The following is a 19024-nucleotide window of genomic DNA, read 5'->3' on the forward strand; positions in this document are numbered from 1 at the left end:
CAGGAGTGTCCACCTGGCTCGGAGAACATAGTCATCGTCTGCAGACACTACATCTGCTTGGTGCATCCAGAGACAGCTCCTCTTCGAGGGACAGCTCTCCAAGCCGGAGACCGAGTGTTGGTCCGAGATAAGCGTCCGAAGGACAAACTTGAATACCGGTGGGAAAAAATCCTGTATCGAGTGAAGCTCGGTGGGGCCTGTCTATGAAATCCAACCTGAAGAGGAAGAAGATGCCCCCACTCGAGTAGTCCACCAGAATATGCTGCGTCCCTGTTTATCTCGGACCAACACTGCGTTCCTGTTTGTCGAGAAATCCCGACCAAACTGAAGAGGAGAAAAGTGCTCCTGAAATGTCCCCTCTGCCCGTTGCTGATTGCGAAGACGAAGAGTCACCTGAGCTGCTGCCTGTAAATCTGGATGATGGACAGGTTCCTGAAGCTCCTGAGGTTCCCAAAGTGATAGCTCAGTTGGGAATGGGTGAATTCCCGCACTCGTCTGTTCAACCCGACTCGACTACCCAACCTGATTTGACTACCCCTTCTGACTTGAGGCGTTCTGAGCGGGCCACAGCTGGGATACCCCCCAACAGATAAAATCAGGACCATTTTCTTTTGCAACAAATCATTCAAAGCCTAGAAGAATGCCAAAGCAAACTACAAGAACTCTCGCCCGTGGAATGGCAAGCAAAAGGAGAGGGGGAGTGTAAGAAGTGAGACAGGGGGTACCTTTTTCGCGCCGGGGCCAAAACTGTCGGGACTGTCACCTTTGTTATCTGGGGAAAAGCTTAGTGACCCGATACGACCTTTACACTTGACAGCGGGGGGGCGTAGCTAGGACAAAAAGAGCAAAGCGCGTGAAACAGGAGGGAGACTTGGCAGAAACATGCAGCGCGCAGCAGGGGAAGTTTAGTACTCCATCCTCTGAGCACCGTGACAGTGCAGGTCCGCGCTACATTGTCCCTGCTGCCACTTACAAAGACTATGACCGAGAACCGTATTTTGCCCGTTGGCTCTCACTGCTCAAGGTACTCAACGCCATGGGCCAGTGTATAACGCACTCATGCCGCCTAACAGATACTGGGTGACTTACCGAGAACTTTACCCTTTCTCACCCGCATACTTCTGCTGAGCTCTGTCAAGCCCCGACAGTGTTAGAGACTGCTCTTCACTCTGCAACCCAGGACCCCGTGCCAGATGTTGAGGACTCATCATCACCATCAGGAACCGGACCATCAATGCCTGCAGGACGACACCGGATTCATCATGTGCTGACCGTGTCAGCACCACCGTGAGAATCTAAGACTCTGCCCTCGGGAAGCCATCAGACTAATAAGTTTACTCTTAGTGAACAGTTGTTATACATTTTGCCCTCATTACCTCTCTCAGCACACCTATTGTGCTAGTATCACCTGCCTATACTTTCCCTCCCTGCATGGAGTATACACCTATTTCAGTAAAGTTAAATTTAACCCTTGCTCTGCCTCTAGTGATGAGCAAGTAAACTCGTTGCTTGGGTTTTCCCGAGCACGCTCAGGTGGTCTCTGAGTATTTATGACTGCTTGGAGATTTAGTTTTCCTTGCCGCAGCTGGATGATTTACGGCTGCTACCCAGCCTGAGTACATGTGGGGTTGCCTGGAATCCCCACATGTAATCAAGCTGTCTAGTAGCCGCAAATCATCCAGCTGCTGCGATGAAAACTAAATCTCTGAGCAGTCATAAATACTTGGAGACCACCCAAGCAAGCTCGGGAATGCCTGAGCAACGAGTATACTCTCCGCAGTCAGGCACTGTTCAAATGAATATGCCTTGGGGATCACAGTCACACAGCTCGAGTTGTGGACAGCTAACCAGGGCGAGTTAGAGCAATGGCTGCATCCACTGAACATGGAGCCAGGGAAGCCCATGTGCAATAACGGTGCAAATCTGGTGCCGGCCCTACACCGGGGCAATCTGGAGGCACTGCAACCATGGGAGCAGGTTTAGGCCATGCAAGCTGCTCACAGGAGCATGAGTAACTCACAGACTGGAGTTCAAAAACGGATCCTGGGACACTTTAGAAAAATAGCTGAACCAATGGTGCCAGCACCAAATAAGTTTAACAGCGAGCTGTTAATGGACCTGGAATGAAGACAAGAAGGGTTCAGCTGCCATTCATTATAGCAAACCTCAACATAATCCCAAGGAGTAGGACCAACGTGATGTTCCCTTGCGAAGACACAAATGGCAGAAGTCAAGCAAGTAAAATGGGAAAAGCCTTGGTACAGGGATAACACATTGATGAAGTTGGTGTTGCTGAGACCTGGATGGACTCTTCTCACGAGGTCAAGATTATTACATTTAGCACGTTGGCCTTCCTCAGTGTTTGGGTGTCCTGTATGCTGGCATCAATCAGCTCACAGGAAAAGTATGAAATAGCCATGAAAATGTCACAAAAGAATGGCCATACAGAAAGCTGAAATGCCAAAGGCCACTGAGATGCTCTGATGGATTCGGCTATGATTTGATAGTGGATGCGTGCAAAAACAGTTCTTATGAAGTTTGACAGAATGAATGATGTAAGTAAAACAGATATATATTCACGCTGTGCGGGTGGAGGCTGGACCACCAGTCACTTCTCCTCTGGAGGTCTTGATGCAGTCTAGTCTGATCCCGGTATATTTGAAGAATTAATTCAAGAATTCTGGCAAAATTGTGGTTTAATTTATTTATAAGATTTACAATGACCAAGATCGTCTCCATCAAAAATGTTTCCATGATTCCAAGTTTGTTTTTTAAAAGATCTCACCTAATGCCTCCTAGCAGGTCAACATTTCTAATATTTGTTTTATTATAGTTGGACAGTTGCATTATGAACCAGCTGTAAATTGTATTAATGGAAGATGATGACAAGTCACTTGGGATGGTTAATTGTACTGAAATCGTCCTTTCCTTTTGCAGCCGGTTACAATAATTGCACTCCAGCCCCACTGGACTTAAGCATCCTTAAAGAATATAAACCCCCGTCCTGACTAATCCTCTCGCTATCTCTGAGATGGCATTGTGTGTGTGTCGTGGGTGCATGAAATACTTTTCCAAATGTGACTGAGACTGAGCTGCACTAAAGTGCCTGGGATTTGGGGTGTTATAGATATTTTCTAGATTAAAATATATTTTTGGAGGGATTAAATATTGGTGGAATATATGGTTCTCGGACAGTAAAAAAATAACACAAGGATTACTGACTTTTTGTGGCACTAAAAAGACATTTTGTGAGTGACCGGACATAGAGAATCTCATTGGTTTTGTGGCTCTAAGTTTTCCAAAACTGGTAAGAAGCAAAGAGAAGGGAGGAGAAGGGAAGGCGAGATAGAAAAGGAATGAAAGAAAAGGTTATGGAGATAGAAAAGGGGAATGAATGAAAAAGTGAAGGGGACATAAAAGGAAGAAAAGGGTAAGGGAGACAAAGGTAGAGAGGAGTGGAAAAGCTCAGAGAAGAAAGGGGAAGGGAAGGGACGGTAATGGCGTAACGAGTGAAGGAAGGGAGAAGAAGGGCAGAGGAGAACAAAAGACGAGGATAGGGGAAAGGGAGTGAGCAAAAGAGGAGAGGAGAAAAAGGAATAGTATGTAGGAAACAAAATCAGAGTTGGAGAAAGAAAGGGAAGGGAGACAAGAGTACACAAAGAAGGGGAAAGAAGGAAAGGGTGAGAAGAAAAAGTCAAAATAGGAAGGAGAAGAACAGTAGGAAGAGAGAGGAAAAAGGAAAGAAGAGAGATAGGGCGAGAAGGAAAAGGGAAGAGGATAGTAAGGAAAGGAAGGAAAGAGAAAAAGGAAAAGAGGAAAGAAAGATAAGGAAAAAAAAGGTGATGGGACTGGTGGTATAAGATAGTGCAAACAAAAGAGTAAATATAGAGGGAGAAAGAAGGGGAAAGAAGAAAAAAGGAAAAGGAAAGGATAAATTTACATGAATGTGCCTGGTTTCTCTAAGACAGATCTCTTACTATCTATTTCAGACTAAGACTAATCTCATACTGGAAGATTTTCCACCAATTGCGTAGATGATAGACCTGATTGTGGCTCTCTGGATGATCTGCTTCACCTTATCAACTTTCGAGTCCCATATCTCTATGTAAAACCCAATCATGACATATTATCTGACTGTTCATCTGCTAGATCTGATTGTAACCTTACGACATATGCAGTGCCTATATGAGATCACATCCCTGTTGCTTTGTGAAGTTTGGCTTCTGTCTACCTGCGCTGTGCAAGGATGTGAAGGTGTGACGTCCACTGTAGGCTGCCAAATACCTGGTGGCAATATCAGCGGGTATCTAGGTCAGTTTGGGGACCTGGTCATAGGAGGCACGTTTGCCATTCATGCGAAAAGGATTTATTCAGAAACTCATTTTACAAGCAAACCAGAAGATCTCAAATGTCAAATGTAAGTCTATCAAAATCTACAAGGCTTATATTTGTTTTGATTTGGCAGTAGGTAGATATCAAGTCCGGCACTGGTGTGGAGGGCTCATTAATACCTAATATCCGATACTAGGATGTTATATGATTGTAATTGTCACAGCGAAACCAGGACACAAGGACCAGGTATGGTTCCTCATAGTAGACACCGTATATATGGAAAGCACAATGACTTATGCCAATGGCCAATATGTAGACAATCTAAGGGAGAGCAGTAAATTATAGCATTGATGAATCATGGCACATAGACCGCTATACAGATATTCCATATGTGATCACTTTAGATTGTATGTATGCATGTCTTAATTTTTTACATAGTAAGTTTCATTGACCAAACAGTGGCCGAACGATCAGTTAATCTTGTACCACGGAGGCCATGTATCACTATTATTGTAAAGTGAAATGCCCTGCTAACCATAAAACCTGAGTAATCTGTGGGCAGTGCCAACTATGATACATAGGTCAGCATTACCAAATGTTGTGGTCTTAACATCGTTGGACACCAAGTAATCTCCTGCTTCACCAGGACGATAGAGATAAGCGGATATTTTGAAATTCGAAATTGCTGGCTTTGCCGAATTTTCCCAAAACATTACATTTGCGGAGAAAAAATTCTCATGAGTCTCAATCCTGGAAAGCTGGCAATAAAAAGAGAGAACCACTCTGACCAAAAGAGCTAACACTTTACAGGATAAAGAGGACCTCACTGACCATAAGAGCTTACACTCTACAGGAGAGAGAGGAACCCACTGACCATAAGAGCTTACACTCTACAGGAGAGAGAGGACCCCACTGACCATAAGAACTTACACTCTACAGGAGAGAGAGGAACCCACTGACCATAAGAGCTTACACTCTACAGGAGAGAGAGAGGACCCCACTGACCATAAGAGCTTACACTCTACAGGAGAGAGAGGAACCCACTGACCATAAGAGCTTACACTCTACAGGAGAGAGAGAGAGGACCCCACTGACCATAAGATCTTACACTCTACAGGAGAGAGAGGAATCCACTGACCATAAGTGCTTACACTCTACAGGAGAGAGAGGACCCCACTGACCATAAGAACTTACACTCTACAGGAGAGAGAGAAGACCCCACTGACCATAAGAGCTTACACTCTACAGTAGAATGAGGACCCCACTGACCATAAGAGCTTACACTCTACAGGAGAGAGAGGACCCCACTGACCATAAGTGCTTACACTCTACAGGAGATAGAGAGGACTCCACTGACCATAAGAGCTTACACTCTACAGGAGAGAGAGGACCCCACTGACCATAAGAGCTTACACTCTACAGGAGAGAGAGGACCCCACTGCCTATAAGTGCTTACACTCTACAGGAGAGAGAGGACCCCACTGACCTTAAGAGCTTACACTCTACAGGAGAGAGAGGAACCCACTGATCATAAGAGCTTACACTCTACAGGATAAAGAGGACCTCACTGACCATAAGAGCTTACACCCTACAGGAGAGAGAGGACTCCACTGACCATAAGAGCTTACATTCTACAGGAGGGAGAGGACCCCACTGACCATAAGAGCTTCTGATCATAAGAGCTTACACTCTACAGGAGAGAGAGAGGAGCTCACTGACCATAACAGCTCACACTCTACAGGAGAGAGAGAGGAGCCCACTGACCATAAGAGCTTACACTCTACAGGAGAGAGAGAAGACCCCACTGACCATAAGAGCTTACACTCTACAGAAGAGAGAGGACCCCACTGACCATAAGAGCTTACACTTTACAGGAGAGAGAGGACTCCACTGACCATAAGATCTTACACTCTACAGGAGAGAGATAACACCACTGACCATAAGAGCTTACACTCTACAGGAGAGAGAGGACCCCACTGACCATAAGAACTTACACTCTACAGGAGAGAGAGAGACTTACCCCATGACTAGAGATAGAAAACGTGGTATAGAAGATGTAAAGCACAGCCTAAGAGGGAGGTGCACAGTCAATAGGTGCCCAAACCTTGACGTGTAGATTATAAGTGACTAGCACACTCCAAGAGATTGTGATGCAAAAAAAGGGGGGTTTATTACATACAAAGATCACAAACGTTTCGGTCAACTCTGGACCTTCATCAGTGTGCTAAGTACACTTGTATGCTTGCATTAGCCCAGAATTGGATATTTTATTTTGCATCAATATAATGGATCTGGTAGAAATAAACCAGATTGGATAGCAGAAGGCTGTCCGAAAGCAGGTAAGCCAAAAAGTCTACGGCTGTAAAACATAAACAGCCAATCAGCGCACAGGAGAAGATGTGGGTATACGCGGTATCCACCGCAAGTAAGATGCATCTTACTTGCGGTGGATACCGCGTATACCCACATCTTCTCCTTTCGGACAGCCTTCTGCTATCCAATCTGGTTTATTTCTATCAGATCCATTATATTGATGCAAAATAAAATATCCAATTCTGGGGCTAATGCAAGCATACAAGTGTACTTAGCACACTGATGAAGGTCCAGAGTTGACCGAAACGTTTGTGATCTTTGTATGTAATAAACCCCCCTTTTTTTGCATCACAATCTCTTGGAGTGTGCTAGTCACTTATAATCTAGAGATAGAAAACGACTCAGCCATACAAAAACTGGGCTCCACAAGGAACCAGTAATCTGGGATGGCCCAGATACTGACCACCACTGTGCTAGGTGTGATAATCCGCTAGATGTCATAGCTGCAGAGCAATATAGAAGCCGTGCAGCCTTTTAAAAAGTTATTAGCCTTCTCTGTGTTGGAGTGAATGATTAATTTCCGAAATTTGAAATGAAAAGATCCATTGAAACAATATTTAAAATAGGCATTTTCTCGTAGCTCTATAAGTTTGGAGAGGGGGATTAAAGAACATAGATACAGATATATGGAGAGAAAAAAAACTTACAACCTTCTACATTTTACTCCATTAGACTTGAAGCTCGATCCTACCAGATCATGCAGGCCCTTATATTCGCTGTGGAGGAGATCAATAAAAATCCAGATCTTCTTCCCAATATCACTCTGGGATTCCAGATTTATGACGCTTGTAATGCCGTGAGAAGAGCAGCAGAAGGCACCTTGTGGATGTTATCGGGACGAGAACCGAGTGTCCCAAATTATCATTGTGGTGAAGGAACACTGGCTGGGATTGTTGGTGATTCTGGGTCTACATGCTCAATCCTCATGGCTCAAATCTTGGGTTTATACAGGTATCCTCAGGTACATTGCCCTATTTTTTGAGAAGTAGTTTATGCCCCAGAATTGTTATTTCTAGACTAAATAAGTCATTGTACACTTATCCCGCATTCCTCACCACATGTTGTATCTAAGCTACTATAATCTTTACACCTCTGAGTTTTTATATGAACATATATGAATTGATTCGCACATATTTCAAGAGCCAAATGACAACCTACATCTAGCAAAAATCAAATTTTTCCAGTGCCCGACAGTCCAGATTTGAATAGTTGATGTGACCATAGTCATTTATTAAGTAATCACTATGGCCATCATATTGAGCCAAGCCTGGACAAAACAAAATCTTGATGGTCCACAAGTATGAGCGGTCAACATTGCATTTATTAAGACAGTTCTCTTTTTCAATTTCTCTACAGATAAGTTATTTTGCTACCAGTCCGCTCCTCAGCAATAGGAACTTGTTCCCCTCATTTTTCCGCACAATACCAAGTGATATGTTCCAAACTAGAGGTCTAGCTGAGCTAATTTTGTACTTTGGATGGACATGGGTCGGGTTACTGGCTTCCGATAACGATTATGGTCAAATTGGCATTCAGATAATAACGCAAGAAATTGTCCAAGCTGGAGCTTGTGTGGCCTTCATTGAGAATATCATGACTGGACAACCCAACAGTGGTGCTCCACATATCGTTAATGTTATCAAAGACTCATCAGCCAAAGTGGTGCTAGTCTTGTCTTCAAATGCTGATTTCATGCCTGTGGTGGAAGAGTTGGTCAGAGAAAACATAACTGGGAAAATCTGGATATCTAGTGAATCATGGTCAACTTCTATCCTTCTTAACAAACAACACTTCCAACCAGTCTTGATGGGCACTATAGGTTTTGCTATTCACTGGGGGCAGATGGACGGATTTGTAGAACATCTAAACAGTTTACAACCATCAAGGTTTCCTAATGATCACTTTTTACTTGACTTTTGGGAGGAGACATTTTCTTGTAAGTGGATCGACTTCCATACTGAAACTGATATCATGCTCAACCAAACCATCAATGAATGTAACAGGAATGAAAAATTAGAAAGTGCCATGGCTAACGTGGACCTTAGAGTAACATTTAACGTCTACACAGCAGTTTATGCCTTTGCATGGGCCATACATAACTTGCTGCAATGTAAACCAGGAAAGGGACCTTTCCTTAATGGTACATGTGCCAACATCTCATCCTTACGTCCTTGGCAGGTAAAGAAGTTGTATATTTATATTTCTGACTTCTAACGACTTCTTAGCTCCAGCAAATGAGCAAAGATGAGCTCTCGCAATGGCGTGCTGTCATTCCAGAAGGTAGAGAAGGTATCGATTACACCCAGGCCCTGGTATATGGGGAGAAAGGTTTTGCATAAAATAAGAAGGCAAACAATGTTTTGGCATCTATATCAGTCACCACTCCAATACCAAGGAGAACCAAGTGTTCCAGTGTTTTCCATGAGAGAGATGTTTCCAGACATCTCTGGCAGCGGCGTATCTCTGGAGAACTTAAGTATGAAGAGTCCAAAATCAGATATGCCGGATAATTAACTCCACCAACAATCATCTGTCAGGGGCCCTCATACACATTAGCCTAAAAGCCAAACGCATTGATATCAGTAGGTTCAGACAACATTAGTCTAGCGTTATGGGTGTTTTTAGACATTTTCTACGGGAGCACAAGAGCTTCAGTTGTGCCTCCAGGATATTTGTAAGGTTTAGAGACTCCAGCAGAGACTTCTGACTCGGAGAGATGGAGAAAAGGTTGGGTAATCCTCTCTAGATATTTGCTTGAGCTCTTCTTTGTGGTACTTGCTTGAAGAGAAGATGATCTCAGGCTTTAAAAATGTTACGTTTGATGAAATAGAAAATAAATGTTTTGGGGGGCGTGGCCTGTCTGCCGATGGAGTAGGTCGCACAGAGCGGGAGCTCCTCAGCCAGGAACCTTAAAGCGGCACATTTCTACCTCTCCAGCGTCCTCGTTTGCCTCTACGACATCGGTACTGGTCCCCGGTGCGGCGGTGAGTGTATGGGGAAATCCAGAGCTGGCGCCCGTGACCCCACCAGGAGAATTCCTGACTTCTTTGCGGCCACCCCGCAGCCACCGCCGGAATCCAAGATGGCGCCGCCCTCCCCCAGACCTTCCCGCTCTTCACAACGCAATGCTCAGGCGTCGCATCCAGGCGGAGCAGCGTCACACTCAGGCGGAGCAGCGTTGAATTCATGCGGTACGGCGTCTGATTCGGCCGACGGTCCGGTGACCGCTTCTCTCCTCAAGGGTCTGCTTGGAGACCTCAGAACCTCCATCCAAGAGGATATGCGCACTATGCTAGCTGAATTAAGAGGGGAGGTGGCGGAGCTGGGTAATCGCACGGACCGCTTGGAACGCAAGATGGTGGAGCTGGTCTCTTCTCATAACGAGCTCTGGGACGCTCATGAGACCCTGCAAACCCTGGCCGCTAAAACTCACTCTAAAGCCCTGGACCTGGAAGATAGGTCCAGGAGAAATAACATCAAACTTAGAGGCATTGAGGAATCTGTCCTAGCAGGGGATTTGAAGCTGTTTCTGCAGGACTTTATGGCGGCAGCTCTACCGCAGTTCGCGCCAAAGGACTTCATAATTGACCGTGTGCACAGGATCCCTAAACCCTCTGGCCTGGGGCACTCCATCCCAAGAGATGTGCTGGCACACATACACTTTTTCGAAATGAAGGAGGATTTTCTACAGGCCCTAAGGAGGAACCCAGCTCTTCCTGAAAGATTTGCAAGCATCTCAGTCTTTCCGGATCTCTCCCCGGGGACTTTGGCCCTGCGGAGGGCTTTTGCCCCCTATACTACCATCCTCAGAGAGAAGGGCATCCTGTACCGCTGGGGGTTCCCTACCAAGCTGCTCATCCGTAAAGACGGATCAATCACCACCTGCCTAACTCCGTCCCACGCAGCTTCTGCTTTTTCTAAATGGGGACTCTCAACTCCAGACTCTTCGATCTCCGTGAACCTTCCTAAGCCTGGAGCTGGCGGAGGTCTCAGGGCCCGCATCACACCGGACTGGGAGGTGGCCTGAGCCCACTGCATCTATGGTTCCTGGTTATTTTCCCGCACGGATACACTTGGTTTTTCTTTTTTCTTTTTTAAGCTGCGTCGGTTCCTCTCTTGAGAGTACCCGCAGCATTTGCTTGCCCCATAGGTGAACTGTTTTTCTGATTCTCACCTTCTGGACTCAGGGTATCCCTGAATGGACCTCGGTCCACTGGTTTATTTGTCGTATGTCTTGTTTGTTTCCCTTTTTTTCTCTTCCCTGTTCCCGGTCTGTCCTTACTTATGCTCTAGCCTATTGGCCACATGTTTTCTACGCCTTTGCACAGGTTATCGGTGTCTAGAGGATTGTAAAACTGTTTTTATGCCTTTTCAATGAGTATCTCGCTGTATTCAATTAACGTTAATGGCCTCAATTCGCCGGGCAAGAGGTCTGTGGTGTGGCGTCAGCTGGGCAAATCCCGCCATGATATTTTGTGTCTTCAGGAAACACACTTGCTGGAATGTGATAATCCCAGAATGCAATCAGGTTTATACCCGCATCAGTTTTTCGCCAATGGCCCGTCAAAAAAGGCGGGAGTAGCCATTTTTTTCAGCAAGTCCAACTCCTTTCAGCTGGTTCGCTCTATAGCGGATCCGCTGGGTAGGTTCATTGTGGTTCTATGCCTTATTAATAATGCCCCCTATACCACTGCCTCGATCTACACCCCTAACGTAGGGCAGCTTAAGTTTCTGGAGGGGGTTTTCAAAACTTTACACGATATCCAACATGGTCACAAACTGATTGCTGGTGATTTCAATGCCCCAATGTCTAGAGTTCTTGAATGCTCTGCCTCTTCCCTGACTAGATGCGAGGTCGGGCCTCTAACTCACTCTTTCAACTTGCATGATGTCTGGAGGTATCTGCATTGCGGTGAGAGAGATTACACATTTTTGTCTCCCAGACACGGTTCCTATAGCAGGATTGATTTTGTGCTGGTGAATGACGTGGCTCTTCCTCACAGCATCTCAGCAGATATAGGCAGTATCACCTGGTCAGACCATGCCCCGGTGTCCCTTACCCTGAAAGACCCTTTGGCCATCAGACCCCCTGCGCACTGGCGTCTCAATGCCCATCTCCTTGCTGACCAATCCAACTCCCAATGTATAGAGGAGGCCTTGGGGGAATTTTTTGCCTCCAATGACACTCCTGACATAGGTGACGACACCCTCTGGTTTGCCCACAAGGCGGTAATTAGGGGTCATTTCATTAAGCTGGCGGCAAAGGCCAAGAGGAAGTACAATGCGGCCCTCCATTCAGCCTTAGACGAATTATCTCGTCTGGAGTCTGCTCACAAACTATCTCCTACTCCAGCGCTTCTCTCTGACCTTTCTAAAGCCCGCATGCATGTTCGCAATCTACTCCTCCATAAAGCTGAGAAGGCCCTGAGGAAAACTAGAGCCAAATTTAACACAATGGGGGATCGAGCGGGTGCTGTTCTGGCCAGACGTGTTAGGAAGAGAGAGGCTCAATCCAAGATCCCATTCTTGCTCAAGCCTGACGGCTCCCAGGTTCGCAACCCGATCCAGATTGCTGAGGAGTTTGCTTCTTATTATTCCTCGCTCTATGACCTCGGCTCCGACCTAGGGATTCCTCAGCCTTCGCGGGAGTCAATTTTGGCGTTCTTGGAGAGGGCTAATCTCCCCTCGGTCACCCAGGAGCAGCTCTCTTTCCTAAACGCTCCCATTGTCGAATCTGAACTCTCGCAGATTGTCAGAGAGGCCAATAAGGGTTCCTCCCTGCGGCCTGATGGCTTTTCTTTCCTTTACTATGCTCAGTTCTTCTCTGTCCTCTCCCCCTATCTTTTGCGCCTTTTTAATAATTGGTTGTCGGTGGGCAGTATTAGAGCTGAGGGGTTAGAGGCTTCCATTGCGACCCTCCCCAAACAAGGGAAACCCCCAACATCTCCGGGGAACTTCCGCCCGATAGCACTTTTAAACTGCGACGTTAAGATTTATGCAAAAGTCTGGGCCAATAGATTGTTCTCGGTTCTTCCTAGTCTCATCCACCCCGACCAAGTTGGGTTTGTTCCTGGCAGACAGACCAGGGATGGCACCAGGCGCCTGATAGATCTCTTGGATGTGGTGGAGAGGGGGGGCCTCCCCAGTGTATTTCTGTCGCTTGATGCCGAAAAGGCGTTCGACAGGGTGCACTGGGGTTATATTGAACTCACACTGGAGAGATTTGGGCTCACCGGGCAGATTGGCAAAGCGGTTATGGCATTATATTCCAATCCCTGCTCATCGGTTCGATCGGCGGGATTCAAGTCTCGGACATTTCCTATTCGGAATGGTACTCGTCAGGGCTGCCCCCTCTCCCCTATCATCTTTGCTCTGGTCATCGAGCCTTTGGCTGCAATGGTCAGGCAGAGTGCGGACATAAAGGGAATTGGGGTGGGGGGATCTGAGCACAAAATTGGTCTCTATGCCGACGACGTGGTCCTGACCTGCACCTCACCTTTAACTTCACTGAATGCGATCACCTCCATCCTAACTGATTTTTCGGCGGTTTCATATTATAAGCTTAATCTGACCAAATCCACAATTTTCCCCCTTTTCCTCCCGGCCCCCCTTCAAATTCAAATTCAATCTCAATATGCGTTTATTTGGGCTCCCTTGGGCTTTACGTACCTAGGCATCAGGATAACTAGGCTAGACAACATAGTTCGTGCAAATTGTGAAGAAACTCTTACGGAAGTCAGGAAGGGCATGGATCAATTATCAAGTGCGTCGCTCTCATGGATGGCCCGCATACAAACGGCGAAAATGCTATTCCTACCCAAAATAATGTACCTTTTTCGGTGCCTCCCCCTTTTTATCCCCTCGAAGTTTATTTCAGCTTTTCAATCTCTTATAGACCGGTTTATTTGGAATAAGAAGCCCCATAGGGTCAAGCGTCGGATTATGTCCCTACCGTATTCTGTGGGGGGGTTGGGAGCTCCTGCGGTGAGGTCTTACTATAGGGCGGCGATCCTTGAGCCCCTTAAATTATGGTGGGAGGGGAACTCATGTTTGCCCTGGTTTCTGATTGAATCTCATTTTGCCCCCAAAAACTCGCTTAGATTGCTCTTGGAGCTTCAACTTCTTCAAGTTCCCCTTGTGGGCCCCTGTCTCCGTTCTATTAGGAATGCTTCTAAACTATGGGCGCTGCTTAGTACTTCCCACCTAATGTTTATGTTTGACTATGTTTCTTTGCAGGCTCTGGAGTATGCCATCGGCCACATCTCTCTTTCCTCCTGGAAGAGGCGCGGGGTGCTCCGGGTGGCGGACCTTTTTGGCTCGGACAGCTTTTTGTCGTTTGAGGACCTCTCAGGGAGATTCTCCCTTACTAAGTCTGACTTCTTTCAATACCTGCAGATCCGCAGCTTTCTCAGGTCATGTCGGTCGTTCGGGGCGCCCCCGCCTGTGACAGAGGACCCGGCCCATAGATTCTTCAGACCGGCCACCATATTGCCACATGGCATCTCCATAATCTATAAAGCCCTCATTTCCTATTTCCTATGGTTCTACTGACAAGCTTCCTTTCATGTCTTCCTGGGAGTCCTCGCTGGGTTTTGAGGCCTCCCTGGAGGATTGGCAATTTGCTATGGTACACCCTTCCAGGTTCTCGTCTTTTCTTGGCCACTTGGAACAGGTGAAAAAAATTCAGCTCCACTGGTACCTCACCCCCGTCCTCCTGGCGAAGGTTTTCCCAGCTTCCTCCCCTCTCTGCTGGAGGAAGTGTGGCGCCTTAGGGTCCTCCTCTCATAAATAATCTTTATTTTTTTATATAGCGCTAACATATTCCGCAGCGCTTTACAGTTTTGCACACATTATCATCACTGTCCCCGATTGGGCTCACAATCTAGAATCCCTATCAGTATGTCTTTGGAATGTGGGAGGAAACCAGAGTGCCCGGAGGAAACCCACGCAAACACGGAGAGAACATACAAACTTTTTGCAGATGTTGTCCTGGGTGGGATTAGAACCCAGGACCCCAGCGCTGCAAGGCTGCTGTGCTAACCACTGCGCCACCGTGCTGCCCTATGTCTGGTGGTCGTGCCCGCAGATTCAGGTCTTCTGGCGCGAAGTGGAGGCTTTGATTGTTGATCTGACGAGTCTCCCCCTTGTGCTGAGTGGTCAGCTCGCTGTTCTAGGCATCTCCCTCATTGATCTCCCTTCCCCCCTTCGGCCCATAGTTTCTAATATCCTAGTTGCCGCTAGACAATGTATCGCGAAGCATTGGAAATCCTCGGATTTCCCTTCCAGAGCAGAGCTGATCTCCAGGATCGACTTACACTTCTGCTATGAGGTTATTATGGCTCAGGGTCTATCGAGGAGAACTAGGGTCCTCTCGTGGTGGGATCCCTGGATGTCCTCGGCATATATATCCCAGTCTGCTCTCTCCCTTATTTAAATTGTATGCTTCTCTAATTCCGTTTTTTTTTTTTGCTTCATCTGACACTGTATTTGGGTATTTTGTACTGATTACATTGTGGTCTTTAAAATGTTATGCATTGGACTTTTCCCCTTATCCCCCTTCCTCCCCCCCGACTTCCCCTTTCATCCTCCCTCTCCCTCTTCGCCCCGAAGTTTCTGATGTGTTGTTTAACATGTAAAATTTTCAATAAAAATTGATTGGTTAAAAAAAAATAAAAATAAATGTTTTGATCCTTTGTATTTCTTCAGCTCCTTCATTATATTAAAGCTGTAGATTTTGAGACAAAACACAAAACTCGTATATTTTTTGATGATAAAGGGGATCCTCCAGCCATCTACGACATTGTAAACTGGCAGCCAAGCCCCACCGGTTCCATGGAGCAGAAGATAGTGGGAAGTTATGATTCCAGATTGCCGGAAGGAATTCGAATGAAAATTAACAATGCAGATATTATATGGAGCACTGAGGTAGGACATTTGGCAAGTGGAGAGTTGTGGTACTTCCCATTCAGATATCTTTTGTTGTTATTTTAGGTTTAGACAGCAGCGGTACAAGTTGTCCTAATTCTGGGGGAATTTCAGATGTTCCCCCATATCTTCCTTTGATTCTTATTGTAAAGCTAGGTATCTGATTGTTTATAACATAGTTAGTAAGGCCGAAAAAAGACATTTGTCCATCCAGTTCAGCCTATATTCCATCATAATAAATCCCCAGATCTACGTCCTTCTACAGAACCTAATTGTATGATACAATATTGTTCTGCTCCAGGAAGACATCCAGGCCTCTCTTGAACCCCTCGACTGAGTTCGCCATCACCACCTCCTCAGGCAAGCAATTCCAGATTCTCACTGCCCTAACAGTAAAGAATCCTCTTCTATGTTGGTGGAAAAACCTTCTCTCCTCCAGACGCAAAGAATGCCCCCTTGTGCCCGTCACCTTCCTTGGTATAAACAGATCCTCAGCGAGATATTTGTATTGTCCCCTTATATACTTATACATGGTTATTAGATCGCCCCTCAGTCGTCTTTTTTCTAGACTAAATAATCCTAATTTCGCTAATCTATCTGGGTATTGTAGTTCTCCCATCCCCTTTATTAATTTTGTTGCCCTCCTTTGTACTCTCTCTAGTTCCATTATATCCTTCCTGAGCACCGGTGCCCAAAACTGGACACAGTACTCCATGTGTGGTCTAACTAGGGATTTGTACAGAGGCAGTATAATGCTCTCATCATGTGTATCCAGACCTCTTTTAATGCACCCCATGATCCTGTTTGCCTTGGCAATCGATAGCCACTGTCTCCCATCTTTTTCTCTATTAATTCCTACCATTCTTAGTTATAACACATATTCCATATTTCCTTTTACCCTGTACTCCTTCCACACGAGCAGTTTTCAATGAAGGGTCACTGGTCCATCTTGCCATAATGTTGCAATAGAGTCTACTGGCTCCTGCAGCTCCTCTCTACAGTATATATATTTTCTCTAAAGATGTAAGGTGGACAGTTATCTGAATTTTATGGCCAATCTTAGAGTTGCTTTAGTCCATAAATTTGGTTCCCCCACTTAAATGGAGTCCAAGGCACCTGCCTGTTCTGTTTTTATGTTGCACCTCCACCGTCTACATTCTTTAGCAGAAAACATTAAATATGAAATGTCAAGCTCTTCCTTATCTCTAATATCTTGCTCTCAAACTTTCAATATGTACAGTAAATGTCCATATGGTGAATTCTTCTATTTAGACTCCTCAATCAATATGCAGTCTAAGTTGCCCTTTAGGATTCCGAAAGGCAACAATTCCAGGAAAACCCACGTGCTGCTTCAAGTGTGTCCAGTGCCCAAAAGGAGAAATTGCAAATGTCACAGGTACCATAAACACAATCATAAGGTATCATGTATGTATCTTATATGTGTCATTTACAAACAACTTGACCCCCATGTTCTTCTCTAGATGCTGTGGAGTGCCAAAAATGCTCTTGGGATACTTGGCCCAATACCCAGCAGGACTTGTGCTTACCAAGAACCGTTGAATTTCTCTCCTATGATGAAGTCATGGGTATCAGCTTGGCAGCCCTGTCTATTGTTTCATCTCTCATCCCCATTGGAGCTCTGGGCATCTTTATTCACTGCAACACAACACCGATCGTCCGAGCCAATAACTGGTCCCTTAGCTGTCTTCTCCTCGTTGCCTTATTTTTCTGCTTCCTCAGTTCATTAGCTTTCATTGGATATCCACATCCTGAAAAGTGCATGCTGCGACAAGTAGCATTTGGCTTGGCTTTTACTCTCTGCATCTCTTGTGTCTTGGCCAAAACCATAACAGTGGTAATTGCTTTCAAGGCCACCAAGCCTGGGACTAGATTCCAACGATGGACTGGGGGGAAACTGTCTTACTCTGTTATTGTGATTTGTGTTCTCGTCCAGTTATCTGTCTGTGTGACTTGGCTTTCTTCCTCTCCTCCATTTCCCGAGTATGACACACAGACTGCATCCAGAGTCATCATTCTTAACTGTAATGAGGGGTCTCCTTTTGCATTTTGGATTATGTTGGGGTATTTGGGTGTTTTGGCCACTGTCAGCTTCATTGTGGCCTTCTTGGCTAGGAGACTTCCTGACAGTTTCAATGAGGCCAAGTACATTACATTTAGCATGTTGGCCTTCCTTTGTGTCTGGATTTCCTTCATCCCAGCAACTCTGAGTTCCCGTGGGAAGTACACAGTGGCCATGGAGATCTTCGCCATTATTTCCTCCAGTTGGGCCATAGTTGTTTGCATATTTTTACCCAAATGTTTCATCATATTGTTTCGACCTCACTTGAATGTGAGGCAAAATCTAATGAGAAAAGTATTTGACCAAAGAAGGACATCAGAGTTGAATCCTTAACTCAACCATATATGATCACTTCACCTCTACCAGCAAACACTACTAGACATTGCTTAAGAACAGACAAAAAATCATTAAATATTGAGCAATTCAACTATAAATATATGTCTAAAAGTGTAGTTATCTCACTTATTCTATACACTGTAAACAGGGCCATATTTGGCATATACACTGCCTTAGTCCCTTAAAATAATCAAGTCCCTACTAGTATGTCAGACCAAATGTGCTTATACCCTTTAGATAGTAGTTAAGGACGTAACATACATTGAACTAACATCTGCTTATTCAGTCATTACTGACTGGTTTGGCTAAAGGTACCTTCACACATAACGATTTCGTTAACGATATCGTTGCAACGTCACACTTTTTGTGACGTAGCAACGATCCCGCCAACGATCTCGTTATGTGTGACAGCGACCAACGATCAGGCCCCTGCTGGGAGATCGTTGGTCGCTGGGGAATGATCAGGACCTTTTTTTTGGTCGCTGATCACCCGCTGTCATCGCTGAATCGGCGTGTGTGACGCCGATCCAGCGATATGTTCACTTGTAACCAAGGTAAATATCGGGTTACTAAGTGCAGGGCCCGCTTAGTAACCCGATATTTACCCTGGTTACCATTGTAAAAGTTTAAAAAAAAACACTACATACTCACATTCCGATGTCTGTCACTTCCCCCGCCGTCAGCTTCCCGCACTGACTGTCAGCGCCGGCCGTAAAGCAGAGCACAGCAGTGACGTCACCGCTGTGCTCTGCTTTACGGCCGGCGCTGACACAGTCAGTGCGGGAAGCTGACGGCGGGGGAAGTGACAGACATCGGAATGTGAGTATGTAGTGTTTTGGTTTTTTTACTTTTACAATGGTAACCAGGGTAAATATCGGGTTACTAAGCGCGGCCCTGCACTTAGTAACCCGATGTTTACCCTGGTTATCCGGGGACTTTGGCATTGTTGAAGACAGTTTCAACGATGCCAAAGTCTTT

The 19024-nt window shown here is 45.7% G+C and overlaps 1 protein-coding gene across 1 annotated transcript; it reads left to right on the top strand.

The window, feature by feature from the left end:
* Positions 1-350: 350 nt before the first annotated feature.
* Positions 351-18043, top strand: LOC138674716 (extracellular calcium-sensing receptor-like). Its single transcript, XM_069762533.1, has 9 exons — positions 351-477; positions 4150-4417; positions 7378-7501; positions 8062-8883; positions 8931-9017; positions 9947-10193; positions 15431-15630; positions 16903-17026; positions 17112-18043. Exons 1-9 carry the CDS (start codon positions 351-353, stop codon positions 18041-18043), a joined length of 2931 nt encoding a protein of 976 aa, XP_069618634.1.
* The last annotated feature ends 981 nt before the right edge of the window (positions 18044-19024 follow it).

The sequence above is a fragment of the Ranitomeya imitator genome, chromosome 4 (assembly GCF_032444005.1).
Source record: "Ranitomeya imitator isolate aRanImi1 chromosome 4, aRanImi1.pri, whole genome shotgun sequence".
Classification (NCBI taxonomy): Eukaryota; Metazoa; Chordata; class Amphibia; order Anura; family Dendrobatidae; genus Ranitomeya; species Ranitomeya imitator.